The sequence below is a fragment of the Glycine max genome, chromosome 1, assembly GCF_000004515.6.
Source record: "Glycine max cultivar Williams 82 chromosome 1, Glycine_max_v4.0, whole genome shotgun sequence".
Lineage (NCBI taxonomy): Eukaryota > Viridiplantae > Streptophyta > Magnoliopsida > Fabales > Fabaceae > Glycine > Glycine max.
Genome location: NC_016088.4, coordinates 19,793,241 through 19,815,685, shown reverse-complemented (window position 1 = coordinate 19,815,685; position 22,445 = coordinate 19,793,241). Strand labels below are relative to the sequence as shown.

The following is a 22,445-nucleotide window of genomic DNA, read 5'->3' as shown; positions in this document are numbered from 1 at the left end:
GAAATGACTCCGAATAGAGTTGTGAACTGGTCATTCAGGACTCCATGGCGATGATTTTCCTTCTGAACTTAATTACTGTGAAATAGAGAAAGAAACAGAAAAAAAAAAAAATCCCACGTCTTGTTATTTAAATCATTACTAATAAACCAGTCATTATTTTGGGGACGCCACAGTAATGAGGTGTAGCAAGCAAATGCCCACCTACTCCTCTAAAATTTAATTGGATTGGGCTTCTCCCAATTCAATTAAATTTATTTTCCAACACACACATCAAATATTCACTTAATGCATGTGAAATTATAAAAATACCCCTACAAAAACTACTCTAGGTGCCCTAAAATACAAGGGTTGAAAAACTCTACATTTCTAGGGTACCCTACCTACATTATGGAGCCCTAAATATAAGGCCCAAAAATAATGAAACTTTAATCTAATATGTACAAAGATAAGTGGGCTCATACTTAGCCCATGGGCCCAAAATCTACCCTAAGGATCATGAGAACCCTAGGGCCTTTTCTTGCATCTCTGGCCCAATCTTCTTGGAGTCTTCTATCCAATGCCCTTTGGGGTAGGATTGCATGATTCCCTCCCCCTTGAAAAGGATTTGACCTCAAATCCAGAGGTTCTTGAAACTAAGGGATTCTTTCCTCAACACTTGTAAAAAAAAACATATGTATTAGTGATGTTGGGTATGTTAAAGTAGGGTAAGGACAAAAAACTCCTTTCCTGGCCATCTTCCCATGAGAGAACATAGTTCTTCACCAACTCAGTGATTGGTGCTACAAGTATAGAAAAATATGGGACAAACCTTTTGTAAAAGTTTGTTAAGTCATTGAAACCCCAAATTTCCCTTATACTTGATGGAGTGAACCACTTAGGAATGACCTTTATTCTCTTAGGGTCCATGGGAAGCCCTTGATCACTATTTAAAAAGTTAAGGAAAGTAATGGAATAAAATATACCTTTTCTTTATTTTCATGTTGATTATTCCTACAAAAAATTACAACAAACCTAAGGTGTCCCATATGAGCACCTAGGTTTGTATTGAAACAAAAAATAAGAACAAACCTACCTAATGAGTCTCTATGTACACAAATCATGAAGATGTTGGATGAGTGAGTGATTTTACAAAAGAGGATTGCACCAGTCAGCACATTCATCATACCACCTATCATAGGGATTTGGTGCCTCATAATACCTATTTTGAGCACCAACCAAGCACAAGGATTTAAGCTCTTACGAACCAAACCCTCATCAGACAACTCCTTTACTTGAGGAATAACCTCAAGCTCAAGAGGTATGGCGGTGCTAAGGGATGTTTCCCTTGATAGAAGAAGGTAGAAATATTGTTTAAGAAGGAGTGCTCCTTTGATATCACATTTTGTTGCAAAATGATTTTCCTTCTTAACAATCTTCTTGGAGGAATCATTTTCCTCTTTTTCCTTCCCCTTGGCCTTTGAAGACAAGGCCTTACTATCCTTCTTTTTCTTTTGGTTTTCTAGTTTTTCTTCCTCATCCCTTTTATCTTTCATAGTTAGTTGATCTTTGGCCACCCGTGAAGGTGTTTGAGGATGCAACACAAATTTAGTGCCAAGATGGGTGAGGGTAATCTCATTAGTTAGGCCATTGTAAATGATCTTCCTATCAAATTTCCATGGCCTTCCTAAAAGAATATGCCCTACCTCCACGGGAACTATATCAAAATTAACTTCATCCTTATATGTCCCAATGGAGAAAGGTACCTTCATTTGTTGGTTAACTATCATTTCCCCTTGCTCATTGAGCCATTGAAGTTTATAAGGTTTTGGGTGGGGAATAATAGTGAGGTTCAACTTGGAAACTAATCTTGTGCTACAACAATTGCAACAGATCCACTATCCACAATGAGAGAACAAGTTTTATCTAAAATTTTGCATCTTGTATGAAAGATTTTCTCTCTTTGGGATTGAGATAGATCGCAAGATTGACCTCCAAGGAGCCTTCTAACCATTAGGAGGTCACCTTCTTCACGGGGGTAGACTTCCTCACTAGACTCTTCACCCCTTACTTCATCTTTACTTCCACTGGAGGAAGGGGAAGAAGTAATCTCCTTTTGAATACTATAAATGTCTCCACCCCTCATAATCATGGTTTTCTTTTTGGGGCATTGAGAGGCAATGTGACCTCTCCCAAGACATTTAAAGCATTTAATGTTGCTAGTCCTTTCTTGGGAACTAGTCTTAAGGGTGGATTTCTCTATGGTCTTACCCTTATCTTCCTTGGGTTTTGAAGGTGCAGCCCCCAAAATTCCTTGGGCTTGGTGTTTCCTTGAATAAGAGTGAAAGCCGTAAGATTTTGAAGAAGGCTTTCTTTTAAGTTGTTGCTCCACTCTTATACAAAGTTGGACTAGCACATCTAGGTCCCTATATGGAAGGAGTTCAACCTTATCCCTCACTTCCATATTAAGCCCACTAAGGAACCTAGCTATGCTTGTTCTTTCCTCCTCCCTAAGTCCAGCTCTTAAAAGGAGTAGTTCCATTTGTTGTCTATATTCTTCAACACTCATACTCCCTTGTCTAAGCCTTTGGAGCTTGTCCATAAGCTCCATTTCATAGTAGGAGGGAATGTGCCTCTTCCTAAGGGCACTCTTAAGATCATCCAATACTCTACTAGAGGATCCCCATGAATCCTTCGTTCCCTAACAAGGGAAGTCCACCAATAGAGGGCATACCCTTGAAAGGTAAGGGTAGACAATGGAACTTTTCTCTCTTCACTAATATGATGGCATGAAAAGAGTTGTTCAACCTTCATTTCCCAATCTAAGTAGGCCTCAACATTATCTTTTCCATGGAAATATGGGAGGCTAATGTTAACCACTTGAGGCCTTCTATCCTTTTCTTTTCTTTGGGAATGATGTTTAGTATGTGAACTATGACGCCCTCTATAATAATCGCTAAGTTCTTCACTTAAACTCTTACAAGAGTCATGACTACTATAGGAGGCATGTTTTTCTATTTTTATTTCTTTCATTATTTTTCTTCTTTCTTCCTTTCTTATTTTTCTCTCTCATATTGATTTATTTCTACGCTCTCTTTTCCTTTTTGTTTTCTTTCCATAACTTGAGGGAACTCAGCTCATCTAAGATTCTAGATAAAGGGTCCTTATGACTAGTACCCTCGCCATTAACACTAGATGAATGATGACTCATGTTGGTTCCTAAGTTGTGGTTCTTTCTTGTTGGGGGTTTGAAAAAAAGGTAAAAGCTAGGGTTCCAAAAGAATTCAAGATAAGCGTGATAGGCAAGATGAAAGTATTATGCAATAACAAGATAAGCTAGGTGTGACTAATAAAGAAAATAAGCTAGGAAAGTAAGCAAGAAATTAAAGTGAAAGAAATGTAAACTAGGCGGTTCCTAACAGTGTTTGGATGACTTAAGGTTCCCAACAAAACACTCACTATCCTAAGGAAAAATTGCCTAAAATTATTACACACAAATGGAAGTAGGGTGACCTATTAGAGGCTCCCAACTTACTTCCCATGAAAGGCCTTCTTGTTACAAAATTTGAAAGCAATGAAGGTCAGTAAATTGTCAATTACAAAATTACAAAAAGGTCCTCAATTTTGGTGGTTGTTCTCTCTTTGGTGATTCACCCAATTTGGAGTGCTTCTTAGTCCAATAGCTCTTAAGGTGGTTGACCCCTTGCTTCTTGACTCAAATTCTTAAAGGGATGGCACCAATCATCCTTTGCAATTCCCTATATGGCAACTCAAAAACAAGGAAACAAAGAGACAAGCAATAACCAAAGACCAAAAAATTAAATGAAATCTAAACCAATATAGTTTTATCAAGACAAATTTTCAAGGATTATGTTGGATCAAGTGGCCTCGGAATAATTAAGAAGGAGGATTGAATTAATTATTAATGTGTCTTGACTAATTAAAAATTATCCTTCTTAATATTACTAGATTCAATTAGGCTTTTACTACTAAGTTAAGAAAGTAAAAAATAGAAACAATAACTTAACCAAAAGTAAAAGCGGCAATTAAAAGTACACAACGGAAATTAAAGAGTGTAGGGAAGAACAAGACAAACACAAGATTTATACTGGTTCGGCCACAATCCGTGCCTACATCCAGTCCCCAAGCAACCAACGGTTCTTGAGATTTCATTCAACCTTGTAAAATCCTTTACAAGCCAAAGATCCACAAGGGATGTACCTCCCTTGTTCTCTTTGAACAACCAAGTGGATGTACCCTCCACTTGAACTGATCCACAAGAGATGTACCCTCTCTTGTTCTCAGTATAACAACCCAAGTAGATGTACCCTCTACTTGTGCCACAAAGGATGTACCCTCCAATGTGTTAGGACAAAGGATTCTCAGGCGGTTAGTCCTTTGAATCTTTGTAAGGGGAAGCAAAAGATATCTTAGGCGGTTAGTCCTTTGAAATCTTTTGTTTAAGGGGAAAGGAAGAATCAAAAGAATTCTCAGGCGATTAGTCCTTTGAATTCTCTTGGAAGAGGGAGAAGAGAGACACAAACGAACTCAGGCGATTAGTCCTTCGATTCTTTTGGCAAGAGGGAGAAGGAATGAAGAAAAAGAATAGCACAAGTTTTTGGTCAATGAACTTTTCTTGAAAGAGAAAGTATTAAACAAAATTTTTTAGAAAGATGAAGAGAAATGAATCAGAAAGTTCTATAAAATACGTTATTGAAATTCATGCCATGGTCACATATTTATAATCATTTGATGACTCAAGTTAAAGTTTGTGACTCTTTGGCAATTTCTTTAAAATTATTCACCTTTTAAAAATTGTGACTCTTTTGAAAACTAGTCACTTAAAAAGTTGTGACTTTTGAAAAAATCTTTAGAAACAAGTCACTTTAAGAATTGTGACTTTTGGAAATTTATTTTTCGAAATCAGTTACTGATAATCGATTACCATTATAGTGTAATCGATTACACATCAAAAGATGTGACTCTTCATGTTTAAATTTGAAAATCAAAACGTTTAGAAACACTGGTAATCAATTATAATTATTGAGTAATCGATTACACAAGTTTAAAATGATTTGAAAATATTTTATCACTAGTTGTGACTCTTGAAATTTGAAATCTAAAGTTTTAAAACATTGGTAATCGATTACATGATTTTGGTAATTGATTACAGCTTTGCAAATCAGTTTTGAAAACAATGCTGGCTACTGGTAATCGATTACCAGAAAGTAAAACTCTTTGGTAAAAGATTTTGTGAAAAATTCTTGTGCTACTCAATGTTTTGAAAAAAAAATTAGTACTTATCTTGATAGAGTCTTCTCTTGATTCTTGAATCTTGATCTTGATTATTCTTGAATCTTGATTCTTGAAACTTGATTATTCTTGAATCTTGATTCTTTGAAACTTGATTCTTGAAGCTTTTTGACTCCTGATTCTTTGGAACTTTCTTAACTCTTGATTCTTTGGCATCATCACAATAATATTGGAAGACATTGCTTCCACAGATTATTCAACAATTAAAGCAATGACAAGCACATAAAAGCAAGCTAGGACTCAAAGAGAAACCTAGAATGGCTTTAGAGTATAGTAGAAAAACTATAAAAAAAACTCAAGAAACCTCTAGTTTTGGCACTTGTTTTCACACTAATTTTCAATTGAAATTTAAGAAATAAATTGGTATAAAATGGGCACCAATTATAGAATAAATTTCGAGTCAAAACAACAAGCACACTTCCCTTTCACTTTTTTTTCCTGGACACTGATTTTTCTGCCAACTTGTGTGATTTTTCGTATTTTTTACTTTTATCCAAATCACTTGGTTCTTTTCTTATAATTTTGGTCCAGATGTCTAGAAACTTTAGTAAAACTTTCAGCTCAAAATTCGTAGTGACCAATTCCCAGTAATTTATACAAGTTGGTATGTTCAAGTTGCCAGCACCAGCGATTTCAACCTAGAAATCAAGAGTAGTGTTTATGTTGCTTAAGGCTTGGATAGTTACAATTTGTGTTTTCTTATGCTCAATTATATTGAATAACACAATTCAAGAGAGCTTAAGACTTATTTTGATTCACAAATCTATCCACAACTCAGCACCACAACTCAACTTCTTCATAGGAATTATGTAGGAATCTTAGAAAACAAAAAAAAGTTCAAAAACAAGACTACTTCTAGGAATTGATTTAGAACATGTTATGAACTAAATAACATGCATGAATTAGACTCAAAATTAAAAAGATAGGCTAAGAATGAAGAATACATGAACAAATGTAACTAGAATTCAATCAACAAAATCAAAATTCAACACAAACTTAGAACATAATGTGACAATTATTATGACTAAACATGACTCTAAGACAACATGGATTAAGTGATTTACACTTAGATTTTTGTATTTTTTTTCAAATCAATATTTTGGAAGAAAATTTAGATCTAAACTTTCACCATAAGAAGATTATGACTAAAAAATGATAGAACCTAAAATCAATACAAAAACATGATTCAAGAGTATATCTATAAAATTTGAACCATAAAAATGCAAGAACAAGTGTAGATCTAAGATTTAATCGGTTTATTTTTTTTTAATCTACTCTAAAGAGAACCAAACCACAAGACAATGGAGGACTTACATGGAGAATAAGATGAAGAATAAGAAATTAAAGTGAATTGAGTGAACAAAAAGATAGAGGAAGCAAAAGAACATCACCTAGATGAAGATGCTCTTGATACCACATGATGTAGCTCCATTAGAGCTTGTAGGCCTTGGATCTTCTTCATCAATAGAGTCCTTCGCTTCTTGAAGATCAGGGCAGTGCAACGGAGAAGGAAGAAAGTTCAGACCTCAAAGTTCAGACCTCTTTTGAGGCACAAAATTTCGTGCTCCTTCTCTCTTTCTCCCTCCACTCATCTTCTCCTACCTTCAAGCTCTTATCCATGGCTTCCTATGGTGGTAAGCTTCTTCTTGACTCATCTTCTCCTTGAAGTGGTGTCTCCTGTCAACTCTCCTTCTTCTCCACTTCGCCACCATTAAAATTCAAGAAGCAAAGGACTCCATTGATGAAGAAGATCCAAGGCCTACGTGCTCCAATGGAGCTACATCAAAAGCAGAGATAGAAAGTCTATTGAAGACTAATTTCATTCAAACTGCAAGGTATGTCAATTGGATTTCTAATATAGTTCATGTGATTAAAAAGAATGGGAAAATGCATGTGTGTGTAGATTTTAGGGATTTGAATGCAGTAATACCTAAAGATGAATATCCTATGCCAATCGCAGATATGTTAGTTGATTCAATAGCAAGCAATGAGATTCTAAGTTTATTAGACGGTTAATCAGGATATAATCAAATATATATTGTTGAAAATAATATATCTTAAACTATTTTTTGATCCACGGGGGCATTAGGAACAAATAAATGAATAGTAATGCCATTTGGTTTAACAAATCTTGGTGCAATGGATCAAAGAGCAACACCTAAAGATGAATATCCTATGTCAATTGCTGATATGTTAGTTGATTCAACAATAGGCAATGAGATTCTTAGTTTATTAGACAGTTATTTAGGTTATAATCAAATATATATTGCTGAAAATGGCATATCCAAAATTGTTTTTCGATGCACGGGGGCATTAGGAACATATGAATGGATAGTAATGCCATTTGGTTTAAGAAATGTTGGTGCAATGTATCAAAGAGCAACACCTAAAGATGAATATCCTATGCAAATCGTTGATATGTTAGTTGATTCAACAACAGGCAATGAGATTCTAAGTTTATTAGACGATTATTCATGATATAATCAAATATATATTGTTGAAAATGATATATCTAAAACTACTTTTTGATGCATGGGGGGATTAGGAACATATGAATGCATAGTAATGCCATTTGGTTTAAAAAAATTTGGTGCAACGTATCAAAGAGCAACAAACCTTATTTTTCATGATTTGATTTAAAAACTTATGCAAGTATATATAGATGATGTGGTTGTGAAATTTGAATCGAAAGACAATCATCTAGAACATTGAAGATTATCATTCAAAAGAATGAGAAAGCATAGATTGAAAAAAAAAATCCATTGAAATGTGCTTTTGGTGTCTCTACAGGTGAATTCTTTTTATTATCCATCAAAAGGGAATCAATGTAGATAAAAATAAGGCAGAATAAGTTTTGGAGACTTCCCCTCTAAAGAATAAGAAACAACTTCAGTTATTATTAGGTAAAGAGAATTTTCTCATAATATTCATTTCTAATTTGTTTGGAAAAAATATTGAATCTAGGAACAAAACATGTATTGATTAGAGGAGATTCTAAATTATTCATCAGTTAATTGAATCATAAATTTAAGTGCATCAAAAGTAATTTGTTCAAATACTCTTCATATGCATCCATGTTGTTAAGTAGATTTGACGAAGCTAAATTTGAACATGTGTTTTGAGAGCAAAATAAAGAAGCTAATGATTTTGCTCAAATTGCATCTAATTATAAATTGAGTAAACAAAATTTTTAAACTTTGATAACTATAAAAAAAATAATTATAAGAAGTAGAAATTTTGAATATAGATGTGTTCACAACTCATGATTGGAGAAGGCCTTTAGTCAATCATCTTCAAAATCCTAATTTATCTGTGGATCAAAAGACAAAGTATAAAACTGTCAATTATATTGTTATTGGAGTTGAGTTGTATAGAAAGGATATAGATGGAGTCCAATTAAAATGTTTGGGAGAATCAAAAACTTATGTAGCTTTGGTTGAAACTCATGAAGGAATTTTTGGTTCTCACCAAGTTGGTGAGAAGATGAAGTGAATTGTTTCTTTGATCTCCAAAAAATGAGAGATGAAACAAGATAAGTTAAGAAGCTAGTAATGGAGTGACGAGTATCAACACATCCAACCCAATCAGAATCATTGAAAGCCTTTAGTTGAGTAATGTTGTTGGTTGGGAAAAAGAGACCAGAACTAAGGGCAGTTTTAATGTATATTAAAATACGAGATGCTGCTTGTTAATGAGTAGAAGTGGGTTATCCTACAAATTGACTAAGATGTTACACAGTGTGTGTAACATCAGGTCTGGTGTTAGTCAAATATATCAATCTACCAATAAGACGTTTGTAAGAAGAAGCCAGTGAATTAGACAAACGAGTGCCTGGATCATGGTGAAGATGAGTACTATAGTCCATAGGGGTGCTAACGGGCTGAGAACCCAACATACTAGAATCAACGAGAATTTCAAGGGCATATTTACGTTGGCAAATATTAATGCTAGAAAAACTATGAGAAACTTCAAAACCAAGGAAAAACTTCAAGTTTCCCAAATCCTTAATTTTGAAAGTAGTATTAAGTTTGCGAGTGATAGAAGAAATTTCAGAAGAATCATTTCCAGTAAGCACAATATCATCAACATAAACTAGAAGTGCAATGCAAGAAGCAACATTATACTTTATGAATAGGGAATGATCAAAGGATGATCAGTGTAATGTTGTCACAACAAAAATGAAGAGAGTCGTGAATACCATTGATGACTGGCTTGTTTGAGGCCATAAAGAGATCGTTGTAGACGACAAACTAGGCATGGTTTAGGAGGTGAGACACCCATAAGGAGTTATATATATACCTCTTCATCAAGGTTGTCGTGTAAGAAGGTGTTATTGATATCCAATTGTTTGAGATGCTAGTTATGCATAGATGTTAGTGCAAGTAAGAGATGAGCAATTGTGATTTTTGCAACTAGAGAAAAAGTATCCAAGTAATCTAAACCTTATAATTGAGTATAACCCTTGGCCACTAAACGAGCTTTGTACTGTTCTATACTACCATCTGCTCGATGTTTAATCTTGTACACCCAATGACAACCAATGGCAGATTTGTTGGGTGGGAGATCAGTAATAACCTATGTATTGTTTGCTTCTAGAGCATTAATTTCCTCTTTCATGGCTTTAACCTAGCAATCATGTTTGGAGGCCTCATTATATGACTTTGGTTCTATGATTGAATTCATAGACATGAAAAAACTAGGATAGCATGGTGAAAGCTTTGAATAAGAGAGAATTGAAGATAAAGGATAGCGACTACCTAAAGGATTGTTGACATCTGTTGATGTGAAGATAGAACAATAATCATTGTATAGGGTAGGCCTATGTTTCTCACGTTCAAAACGACAAGGTACAAAATTAGGGGCAGGTGAGGAAGAGTTTTGAGGAGAGCTAGGTTGAAAAGATGCCTCTGGGATAAATGCAATTGGTTCATCCTTAGAAGACAACTCCTTAAAGGTGAGAGGTGAAGGGATGAAAAGAAGGGAGAGTGTGAATATTTTTGAGTTGAGTCTAGCATATGAAAAACAATCCTCATTAAAAATTATGTTCCTATAAGTGATAATGACTCAAGTTGTCAAATAGAAAGTGACATAACCCTTAGTATTGGGTTTAAAACCAAGAAAGATACAAGGGTCAACACGAGGATTGAGTTTCTTTGTACTGAAAGTATCAAATAGTTTGTAATAAAGTTTTTGGTATGGTGATAGATTATTCAGTAAAGGGGTTGGTAAACAATTAATGAGAAATGTTGCATGTGTAACAACAAAGGACCAAACAATAGGAGGTAAATGAGAATGCAAAAGTAAAGCATGTGTGACATTCAAGATATGTTGATGCTTTCTTTTAAAAATTCCATTTTGTTGAGGTGTTTCAACACATAAGGTTTGACGAATAATCCCTTTTGATGTGCAAAATTCAAACATAATGAAATTTGCACCATTATCACTCTGAATAGTCTTTACTTTTGTATCAAATTGATTTTCAACATGAGTAACAAAGGTTTGTAGATGAGTTTGTGTTTCTGATTTCAAACATATGAGAATGACCCAAATAAATCTAGTGTGATCATCTTCAATTGTTAGGAAATATTTGTGTCCATAGATAGAAATAGTAGGGCATGGTTTCCATATGTCAACATGCTAAAGAGTAAAGGGTTTGGAAGCATGAGAATGGCTAATTAGAAAAGGTAATTTCCTTTGTTTAGCGTGGTGGCAAGCATCACAAAAAAACGTTTATCCCTGAAAAGACAAGGATAACATTGGTTCATAGTGTGCATCCTATCATGAGAGGGGTGTCCTAAACGAAAATTCCATAAATCGATTGGCAACTTATTACGAAATGAGATTACAATAGAATTGAAATTTTAAAGTGAAGGTACTGCTAACTTGTATAGACCATCTATGACATCAATTAAACCAATCATCCTCAATTTGTTCAGGTGCTGCATGATGCATTTGTTCAAAGAAAAAGTTAGTTTGAAATTCAATGTTGAAACTAACTTAGAAATGGAAATAAGATTGCATGTAAAGCTGGGTAAGTAGAGGACATCAACTAGATATAAAGTTTCAGTGAACTTTATAGAGGTGATCAACCCGAGTCTCTAGGAATTTCAAAACCGAGTGACATGCCCCCAAGTACAAGTATTTTTCCTCATGAAAAACTACAAGAACTTACTGACAAAGTTTGTACTATTTCCATGCAATATAAAGTATGAAACATGAGCATCATTAATGCACTGACCATGGATAGTTAGAGATTCTAAGCCATCCCCTTCTCTCTTCAGGAATGCTTGAAACTCTTTAAAACACTTTATTTCCCCCTCTAGGGATATCCAACATGGTCACCACACCCCCCATGTACATACACAACATACGCCATCACAATAATATCATCAACGTCATCTCATCTCAACATCATCATCAACATCACAAGCAATCACATTCCACATACATACATATAAATTCATGCTCGGGATTCACATTCCCTAGGTCTTCAGGCAACATAAACCTCATACAACAACAATCTATAATATCACGAGACTCATATTTTTAAGGAAAATTCTAAATTAAAGAGGAAAACTATGGTATTCAAAACAAACTCTTATGCCCATTTAAAATTTAATAAATAAGTAAATAGAAGAACAAATATAAAATTTTGGGCAGAGTGTCCTCTATAATTAAGACTTTTCCCAAAAATTCCAATCAATACAACAACAACATCATTGACAACTTCAATCATCAATAACAAACATATCACATCCCATTAGTTAAAAACACAAATTTTCTTGAAAACCAGCATACACATCAATAACAAATATATCACATCCCATTAGTTAAAAACACAATTTTTCTTGAAAACCAGCATGCACAAGGACAAACATACATCCCCATAATTGGGTTCCCTGACCCCAACTATGGTACCAAAAGTTGTAAACAAACAATAAACTCCCCTCACCTATCTATATCTCTTTGTTAGTTCCTTGCGACGTTGTTCTAAGATCTCTTAGGTTCATGTCCATTCGTCCAAACATAGAGCTCTATGTGCCAAATCAAAGATAATTCAATATAGATTTCAAAGACAAGGTTAATATTAACTTTTGGGGTCAAATACCCATTCAATTTAAAAAAGGGCTAAAGTGGTATTTTGAGATTCATATCAGAGAGAGGTCATTTTGAAATTCTGATCACGCCATTGTGACCAGGGTTCAACAAATGTTACAAAAACAAAGTCTATTTTATAAAAAGGTAACTTTTACAACATCCTTTTTTCAAGGGTTTTTCAAAGTGTAAAAACATCCAATAATGGTACCCAAGTCATAAGAGATGTAAAGATAGGCTCAAACTAACAAGGAGAAGGCTTAGAAATCACAGTTACCTCGAAGAAACCGTGAAGGAAGGATTAGAGGCTTCATTCTCTACCGAATCCTCGAGTTGAGTTTTGAAGATTCCACTCTGATTAAACTGTTCTTCTCCGTGCAGTGGTTCGATGGCAAGCAAAGGCGGCTCGTGGCGGTCTCCGATGGTCAATGGTGGTGGAGGAGGAGGTTGAGGGTGTTGGGGGAGGTTTTAGGGGAAGAGATGGAGAAAAAATGGCTCTTTTAGGCTGTTGGACGTATTTATAGCCTACAAGAATCGCCCAGGTGAAATTTGGCTCGCCTGGGCGAGCTGATCCAGCTCAAATTTCACTGCTTCGGTTAAAATATCATATATCATACTCAAGATGTTGTATTTCAAATCCCAACGGTTCAAATATGCAAAATTGGGTAGCAAGCCTACATTTCAAATTTGAAAGCGATCCAACGGTTTACAAATTCATGATTGCGGTTTTAGTCGAATAGGTTTTAAGTAAAACTAGAAATCTCATAATTTCAACCTAAGTCAATAAAAGTCCACATAACTCAACATCCACTTTAAGCAGAACACACATGGCTAATTCGCACAATACCTTAACTCATCCAAATTAATCAAGTAATCAAATAACACAAGAAAAAAATTGATGTGCCATCATTTTCTTCTTTTTTCTAAACCCTTTTCGCACCATTTTAATTACTGATTGGTCTTAATTGTCAATTACTCATGCAGTTTTATTATTTGGGCTCATTTAGCTAATTTGATGTTTTTAATCTAATTTTAGAAATTAATGAAACATTGGGCTTAATCCGGATTTTGGTTGTGGACTTGAAGAGGGCAAATAAAGCAGCGCTTACCTTAGTTAATTTCTAATTAGGAAATTTCGTAATTTTATTTTATTTAGTGTTTATTTCGTTTTGGGCCAGAGTATTGTAATTTGGCCCAGTGACTTTGAGTGACTCTTTTTAAATAGCTGCCTTGGGATTTGTGAGGGCATTCTATTATGCTATTTTCATTATTCAGAGCTTTGGTTTTAGGTTTTCACGTTTTTCTATTCCCTTGTTACGGTTTTCGTTCTTAATGCAAATTTCTGTTTTCTGCTTCTAATTCCGAGTTCATTCTTGCTTCTTCTTCTACTTTCATTTACGTTTCTGTTCAGTTACGTTTCTGCTTCATGTTTCATTTGCGTTTTCTGTTTGAATCCATGGAAGGCTAGATTTTCTGGTGTTGTTTCCTTTTGAGGACGAAGCCCAACTCTCTTTGAGGTTTCGCTTGTAATGTGGTTTCCTGGCAGTTTTCCCTTCACCAGTTATCCCAAATTCGTGAATATTAATCAGTGCACGCTTCGTGTTCGATTAATTGCCTCTGAGCCTAACTTGCGTTCAAGCTTAATGGACGAAGGGCTAACTGGTGTATGTGGTGCCTAATCACGTATTGACAACCCTAAGTTGATTTTCGCTTAGTAAATTGAAATAGGGTTGGATTAAGTGGTTGACTGTTAGGGACGAATTCTCCATAACCCAGGATAAGAGAATGGCTTCTGAATCAAACGAAACAACCCGTTTTTAATATTAGTAGTTTCGTATTCCAGTTTACTTGTTCTGCTCTTTAATCACAAAACAAACAAACCCCCCAATCGTTACTGTTACTGCAAGCATATTATGAGCATTTGGTTTGTCACTGCTCGTTGGGAAACGACCTAGGATCACTTCCTAGTTACTGCATTTTCATGTTTATTTGATTCGGGTACGGCCTCGATCAAACATCAAACATCTATTTTCAATTATTGAAATTTTAGGGCATTACAGGTGTCCCTTTTGATATTATATACGTATTAATCTCTTCTACTCATTATTGGTAATTTCATTCTACTTGTAATGCTTGATTCTAGTTGATCACTAGTATAATGAAATTTTATTTTAAGTGAGGCTGGAAGGTAATCTTAGAATCTTAACCGAATGATGTTACTCTTTACGTTATGTCGCTGGAAATAGAGCATAACATTTTGATTGCAAAAAGAACAAAAATATAACTGTAATGTTGGGGTATTTACTGCATATGTGAGGGATCGATATTCAGTAAATATTCTTAGGTTTCAAGTATGAGGAATCGACTTGGGATAACTATGAGTGCATCAGCAATGTTATAAAATGATTTCTATATGTTAATCTTATTAGGATACTAAGGGTATGAACGATGAAATCCAATCATATATTTTCTTGAATAAATTTAAAGTCATTTCCGTAATTTCTGTATTTCCGATGCACTAAATTCCATTATTTTTGTTTTTGTAATTTACGATTTCTGACGCACTAAATTCCATTATTTTCATATTTTTTGTTATTTCCATATTTCTGTTGTTTCTATGATTTCGTTATTTTTACTTTCTTTTACTTTAAGTTGCCACACTAAGTCTCGGACTTGCCTGGTAATTCTCCTAGAGCATTTTTTTCATAGCCCACGACGCCGGGTCTTGGACTCGCCTCGCACGCTCGAAGATATTCAACATATCCAAAATAGGCGGATACGAAGGATATCCGACCAATAAACAAAACCAAAATAAATAAAAAAATCGTTTCTAGACACAAAACATTTGGCTTAAAGAACTACTAGGTCTGATTTCCTCATTGCACCTAGGGATACGTAGGAGCAAGGGCAACACCTTGTTGATTCGAAAAAGGAAAAAGAAAAAAATAATACAAAAAAATTCACCATTCTTGGGGAAATAAATATTTTGAAGTCACATTATTTTTATCACACACTCGACTAAAGGCTGTCGTGTTGGACCTTGTGGCCTCAATAATCTTAAGAGGGATAGGCTTAGAATGCAGAAGAAGCAACAACAATCAATTTAATAATGTTCTATAAACATGCAAGGCAAAATTGATTGCAATAACATAAATGAAATAAGGGAAGAGAGAATGCAAACACATTTTTATACTGGTTCGGCCACTTCCCGTGCCTACATCTAGTACTCAAGCAACCCACTTGAGATTTCCACTATCTTTGTAAAATCCATTACAAAGTCTGAACCACACAGGGACAACCCATCCCTTGTGTTCAGGAATCCTTTACAACAAGAGACTTACAGTCTCTTAACCAATCTCATTGAATAAGAAGAATGGAAGAAGAATTCTCTCTTCAAGAGAAGAATATTACAATGAAGATCATGTAAGAATCCTTATAGATTTTGCAAGTGTTTGGTCAAGGATTTCTTTTGAGAGAGCATTTGACAATGAAGTTCTTTTGGAATCTCTCTCATTGTCTTTTGAGAGGATAAGACATTTTGGACCAAAAATACTCTCTGTCTAAAATTCGTGCCAAAGTCACCTATTTATAGGCCTTTGATGACCATTCACAAATCTAATGAAAAGATGTGATTGTTGGCAGATTTTCTGAAAACTTTCCACTGGTAATCGATTACAATGTTTGTGTAATCGATTACACAGTTATAATTTTGAAGGGTTATGACTTTTGAATTTGAATTTCCAAAGTTTCGTTGCTGGTAATCGATTACAGACATATGGTAATCGATTACATGTTGAAAATTCAAATTCCAAACCTTTTTCAATAGCTATTTCTCAACCCTGTCTTCTGGTAATCGATTACACTTCCTGGTAATTGATTACCAGAGCCTTGCATGTCTTGAAAGCACTTTGTTTTAAGGCAAGACTTGGTCTTTAGTGAATCTTGAAACAAGGCTTTGTTTGTTGAAGCAATCTTGAATTATTCTTGAAGCAAATGCTTATCATTTGAAGCAGCCTTGTTAGATTCTTCTTTGACATCATCAAAATCATGTATACATACATTCACATGTCGTTCTTTGTGATGGGCATGTGGGGTGCTAGCACCTTCCCTATGCGTAAATAACTCCTGAATCCCTTCTTTTCAAAATTCGTAGACCTTTCTTTTTTATTTTTCTAACATTTCCCTTAAATAAACGTTGGTGGCGACTCCCACTAGTTTTCTTCATAGAAGACAAAATCTCTTTTATTTTCTTTCGTCATCCTGTCATGATGTTGGTTGCGACAACAACTATAGGAGGAATTTGTTTATATGAAGTATAGAATTCCAAAGATGATGAAACATGATCAATTGCCCCTGAATCTAATTTCCAAGATGCATGAGAATGCTTGCTAATTGTATAGGTAATAGGAAGGTCATGCTTACATTCCCATTAGTTATAGTGTTATTCATTGCAACTGTAGAAGTAAGCTTCATGATGATGAACCAAACAATTTTGATGATGCCAAAAGCCCAAGTGATTGATTCAAGACTTCAAGATCAAGCATCAAGAATCCAATCCAAGGTTCAAGATTCAAGAGAAGAAATCAAGAAGCAACAAGTCAAGACTTCATATAGGATAAGTATTAAAAGAATTTTTTAAAAACCAAATAGCACAGTTTTGTTTTACAAAAGAATTTTCTCAAATTTTGTAAGTTACTAGAGTGATTACTCTCTGGTAATTGATTACCAGTTAGCAGTAATCGATTACCAGTGACCATATTAGTTTTCCAAAATATTTTCAAATGATTTGTAACATTCCAAAATGATTTTCAAATAGTGTAATCGATTACACTATATTAGTAATACATTACAAGTGAATCTGAACGTTGGAATTCAAATCCAATTGTGAAGAGTCACAACTTTTCATAAAATACATTGTGTAATCGATTACTAGTGAATAGTTTTGAAGAAAAAGTTAAGAGTTATAACTCTTAACATGATTTTCTCAAAAGTCATAACTCTTCCAATGATTTTTTTTACCAGACATGATTAACTAAGTAGTAAAAGCCTAGTTGAATCTAGTAACATTAAGAAGAATAAATTTTTTAATTAGTCAAAACACATTAATAATTAAAATTAATTCAACCCTCTTCTTAATTATTTCAAGGCCACTTGATGCAACACCTATAAATTAATTCTAAAAATAATTCTAACTGTTTTATTTTGTTTTATCCTATTATGTAGTAACTTTTCTGGAATGAATTGATATTTTACCATTTGTCAAGTCTTAATACAGATAAAATATTCCTAAAAAAATACAGATAAAATATTAAAAATTTAAACTAAACAATGTTCACTAATAAAAACATAAAAAATAATTAAAAAAAATAGTGGAGTGTACTCACTAAAAACCAAAAAATCCCATATAAACACAAGCTGAAACGGTGCAGGGTTGCGCCACCGTCAGACCTCTAGCCATCTATGGAGGTTCTTACTCTGAATCACCATCCACAGTCTCTACGTGCATCATTTCACTATTCACTAACACTATCAACCACTTCTTCTATCTTTTTCAATCCCCATCATTCATCTTCTGTTGTGGCTTCCTTGTCCGACCCAGATCCCAAATCTCTTCAATTCTTCAACCCTCTTCGCAAAGTTCCCTCCTTTGTTACCGTAACTGCAGCATCGGCGGCGTTTCTCTTTCTGGGTTTTTGTCGCAATGGGTTTATCAAGAAGTCGCTGTCATCCGTGGTTTCCATCCAAGAAGGGTTGGATGGGAAGGGAATGCTTGAAGAAGAAGAACCTGTGGTTTTGCATTTGAAGCTCAAAAAGAGAGTCCCTATTGTGCACGATTTCAAGAAAACGAGAATCGCAGATGAAGAGGCTTGGCAAGTGTTGAAAGCTGAGGTTTTTAACTCCAGCGAGAGATTTGAGTTTGCGAAGGTTAGATTTGAAGAGATGTTGGAGAAGGAGCGAAAAGCCTTCCATGATTGTGTTCTCGAACACCTGGAAAGGATTGATGAATGTAAGACCCTGTTGAAGGAAATCAAAGTGGCAATGGACAGATGTGAGAAGAAAAACACAAATTTAAAGTGTTCCCTCAGGTTCTTCTCCAAGGTTGTTGCTCATGTAAGGGTCTTGGAGGCAAACATGCTTCATGCTTTGAAGTACTATAAGGAGCTTGACAAAGATTAAGAGGAAGGAATTTCTTCACGAAAGGGGGTATTTTTTATTTATTTATTTAGTTTTCGCTATGATTTTTATATGACCCTTTAATCATAAAGTATTAGTTTACTAGAATGAGAAACTCTACTGAGTAGACGAAGCTTGTTGGCAGGAAAAACTGAAAAGGACCAAGTCTAGTGCACATGTATGCATAATTAGGAATTGAATATATACATTGATAATTTATCCCCAGAAGTTTCAATTATGATTTTCGTTGTTCTTGTTGTCTCTACTGTCGCATATCCTTTGGACTTACCGGTGTAAGATGTTAAACAATGCATAACCTTTAGGTAATTGAGCTTTTACTAAGTTGATCAAATTGGTTTGGTTCTGCACTTTTTGAAATCCTGGTTTCTGTTTCTGATTTGAGAAATGTGGGAAGCAGATTTGTATTTCACAGATAATGCCGTGTTTTTGGATGGATTATATTGTTTGGTAGACAATTCAATTTTGCCATATCTAATTGATGAATGAATTTTATGCGGTCCTGATGACAACTATGCAGTTTTTTCTGGTTTTGTAAACAATAGTCACGAGCCTAAATGGATTTGACTCAATAATAGTAAAAAGTTTAATCAAAAGTGTGATGAAATATAAATTAAGTCTTCATCTTACAGATTTAAGTTTTCTTGGATAGTTTATTCAGATGAGGTTTATTGTTAGTGGCATTTACGTTTTGCACTTTTTAAAGTTTTATATAAAAGAAAAAAGGTATTTGGAGCCTGCTTTGTTTCTTCAAATCAGTAAAACAGATTCCATATTTAGTAGGCATTCTTCGGAGGTTTATTTCTATTAGAAGAGATCATTTTAACCCAATAAGACTTTTGTAAGGCTATGCAATTAGGATCAACTAGCATAAACTAGAAGGAATGCTCATATGTAACACAATCCTCTTGAGTCTCAGGCCAAATTCGCTAAAGCATACCCTCCCTGTAGACATGCACAATCGAGACTTGCCAATCAAGTTGAAGCAGCTTCTTGATCTCAACAATCAACCTCCATCCTGTCGCATTGCCAGTACTGTTTATAGAGATGCTTTTAACAACAGCAATTGAATACACCTGCATCACCAGCTTGTTGATGTTCTTTGACCGAGTCAGTAAGAGCCCCTCAAAGACTCCCCAAAGCTCAGCAATATAGACTGATGTTCTACCTAATCTCTTAGAGAAACCTCCCAACCACCTCCCACTTTCTGTACCACTTTAATTTACAGAAATCTGACAGTTTATATCTGACTATTTCATGATTTATTTCTTCTTCAAATCTCAGCAATTGTCGACCCATTGAACCTTTGTGAGGCAATGATACTGATGTCAATTAAAGCTCTACAAGATTAGATATTCTTAATTATTTAGTCCCTAATTATTGACCAAGCTGTTTAAAAGGTTAAAGGTTAAGTTGTTTGGTACTACATTGTCTCACCGCGTCAAGTCAGCGTTTAGTCTGTTGGATGACAAAAGAATTAATTTTATTTGACAAAATCACAATGATATCATGAAAAAGTAGAAACAAGTATTTGTTGCTTTACCTTCACCATAAAAAAATAATTGATTATTTTTGTCATGAGTCTAATCCAAACACACTAGTTAGTTAAAGCTAATACAAAATACCACTAATGCATTATATGATGTTCAACCACAAAAATTGATTATGGTGCCTTATATGTTTCTTGATAGTGTGTTTGGATTAGATTCTATTTTTCGAGAATCAATTTCAATTTTGCGTTGAAAGCCAAAGCAACAAATAGTTTAATTCACTTTTTCAATTTTTCACCATAATTTTGGGGGGTCAAAATTCATTCTGGTAGTTATCCAAACGCATTATGAATCAATGACTGAAACGAGATTGGTGCTATGATTATGTGTGAAGACAAAAATAGTACTGATTGAACACATGTATACATAGAAGTGAATAGGCAATTTAGTCCCTGAAATTGTATCCATTTTGCATATTAGTCCCTAACTTAATATTAAATTCAAAATAGTTTCTATCTTTGCATAAGTGTTGCAAAATAGTCCTTCCGTTAAATTTTAAAGTAACGCCATTTAATGATAACAAAATGAGTAAATAGGCAATTTAGTTCCTGACTTTCTACCCCTGTTGCATATTAGTCCCTAACTTAATAAAAAATTCAAAATAGTCCCTATCTTTTGCATAAGTGTTCCAAAATAGTCCTTAACTTAAAAGATGCCAGAAATCATGCTTAAAGTGTCCATGCATTGCAAGGGTTGTGCCTTGCACGATTTCTGGCAGCACAGATTCCTCCTTAGATTCCTTGTCATCTTTTGATTCCTCTAGTTTTTTCTCTTCTTCTTTCTTTTCTTCTTCATTTGCTTTTTTCTCCTCCACTTTTTTTTCCTCTGGTTTTTTCTCTTCCTATTCAAAACACAAAAAAAAAAAAAATCTGAATCCAGAATGATACATTGATGGTAATTGAAGAAAAAAAAAAGGAAAAGATAATGATTATGCAGACCTCGCCCATGGTGTTGACGGCTACAGAGATAAGGTTGTTACTGTGGATTTTTGGTTCTTTTTATTTGTGCAAGTGTGTCTGAGTTCTGTTTCGTATATATGTCTCAATTGGTTCAGAACCATCAAATTTGAAGAAGCTACTCATTCTATCATCATCAAAAATGACGTGGCACTAAAATTGACCTCACTAACAGCGTTACTTTAAAATTTAACGGAAGGACTATTTTGCAATACTTATGCAAAAGATATGGACTATTTTGAATTTTTCATTAAGTTAGGGACTAATATGCAACAGGGGTACAAAGTCAGGGACTAAATTGCTTATTTACTCATTTTGTTATCATCAAATGACATGACATCTTTTAAGAAGCACGTCCATGTGTCATGCCACGCCATCCTTTAGTGCCACGTTGGATAGTCCACGTGGCACTAAAATTGACCTCACTAACGATGTTACTTTAAAATTTAACGGAAGGACTATTTTGCAACACTTATGCAAAGATAAGGACTATTTTGAATTTAATATTAAGTAGGGACTAATATGCAAAATAGGTACAATCTAAGGAACTGAATTGCCTATTCACTCATATACATAGTGTATTTGGCTATTTTCTAGGGTAGTGAATCATCAGTGATAGCCTCAAAAGTTGTGGTTTAACCTTTAGAATTTCTCATGTGTTGATTAACAAAGGCACTGCATTATATATAAGAGAATTGCCTAAGTATTAATAAAAATACTAATAACAATTTTGACAATAATATCCATTATCATAATTTATGTATAAATAGTTTCTTATGATTTCAATAATAATAATTTCAATATAAATGTTTTTCGATAGAAATAATGTTGATGATAAATTTAGACATACATGTTATAACAATTATAATGATAATTTTGATAATAATAAGCAATGAAGATTGGATAAAAGCAAAATTCAAAGAAGAAATGGAGATTGACAAAAGTAAAGTTTCGAGAAGAAATGAAGATTGAAAAGAGATAAAGGTTCAAAGAAACACATAAAAGTAAAGGAATATAAATTTTATTAAAAGTGGTATGAGTACATACTCTACGACCTTCGAACCGAGAGTCATTTTTCGTGTGAGCGGCATAAGTGTTGTATAAGGATTTGAGTGGTAGTAATTCAATCCAACAAAAAATGGTTGTCGAAGGTCTTATTTATAAGTCACTCCTGGCTTTCACAAACAAAAGTTTGAGTGAACACAATGATTCAACAACACTCAAAAAGTTGATAAACAGTTAAGCTCAAGTACAAATAAGTTTCCTTAGCAAAGGATGAAAGAGATTAAATACTGAGTATATCGTTCACTAATTTAGCAGAGTTTTGCTTCAAAGTACTTGTGCCTGTTGTTCACTTGATTAT

General features: G+C 34.3%; 2 protein-coding genes across 2 annotated transcripts; one reads left to right on the top strand and one right to left on the bottom strand.

Annotated features, from left to right (window-relative positions):
- Window positions 1-9,019: 9,019 nt before the first annotated feature.
- LOC102660806 (uncharacterized mitochondrial protein AtMg00810-like) lies at window positions 9,020-9,515 on the bottom strand. The gene is made up of 2 exons (XM_006573990.1): window positions 9,488-9,515; window positions 9,020-9,381 (listed from the first exon to the last, which is right to left on the bottom strand). Exons 1-2 carry the CDS (start codon window positions 9,513-9,515, stop codon window positions 9,020-9,022), a joined length of 390 nt encoding a protein of 129 aa, XP_006574053.1.
- Window positions 9,516-17,796: 8,281 nt separating this feature from the next.
- LOC100801971 (uncharacterized) lies at window positions 17,797-18,786 on the top strand. The gene has a single exon (NM_001317615.2). It carries the CDS (start codon window positions 17,845-17,847, stop codon window positions 18,559-18,561), a length of 717 nt encoding a protein of 238 aa, NP_001304544.2. The 5' UTR covers window positions 17,797-17,844; the 3' UTR covers window positions 18,562-18,786.
- Window positions 18,787-22,445: the final 3,659 nt, after the last annotated feature.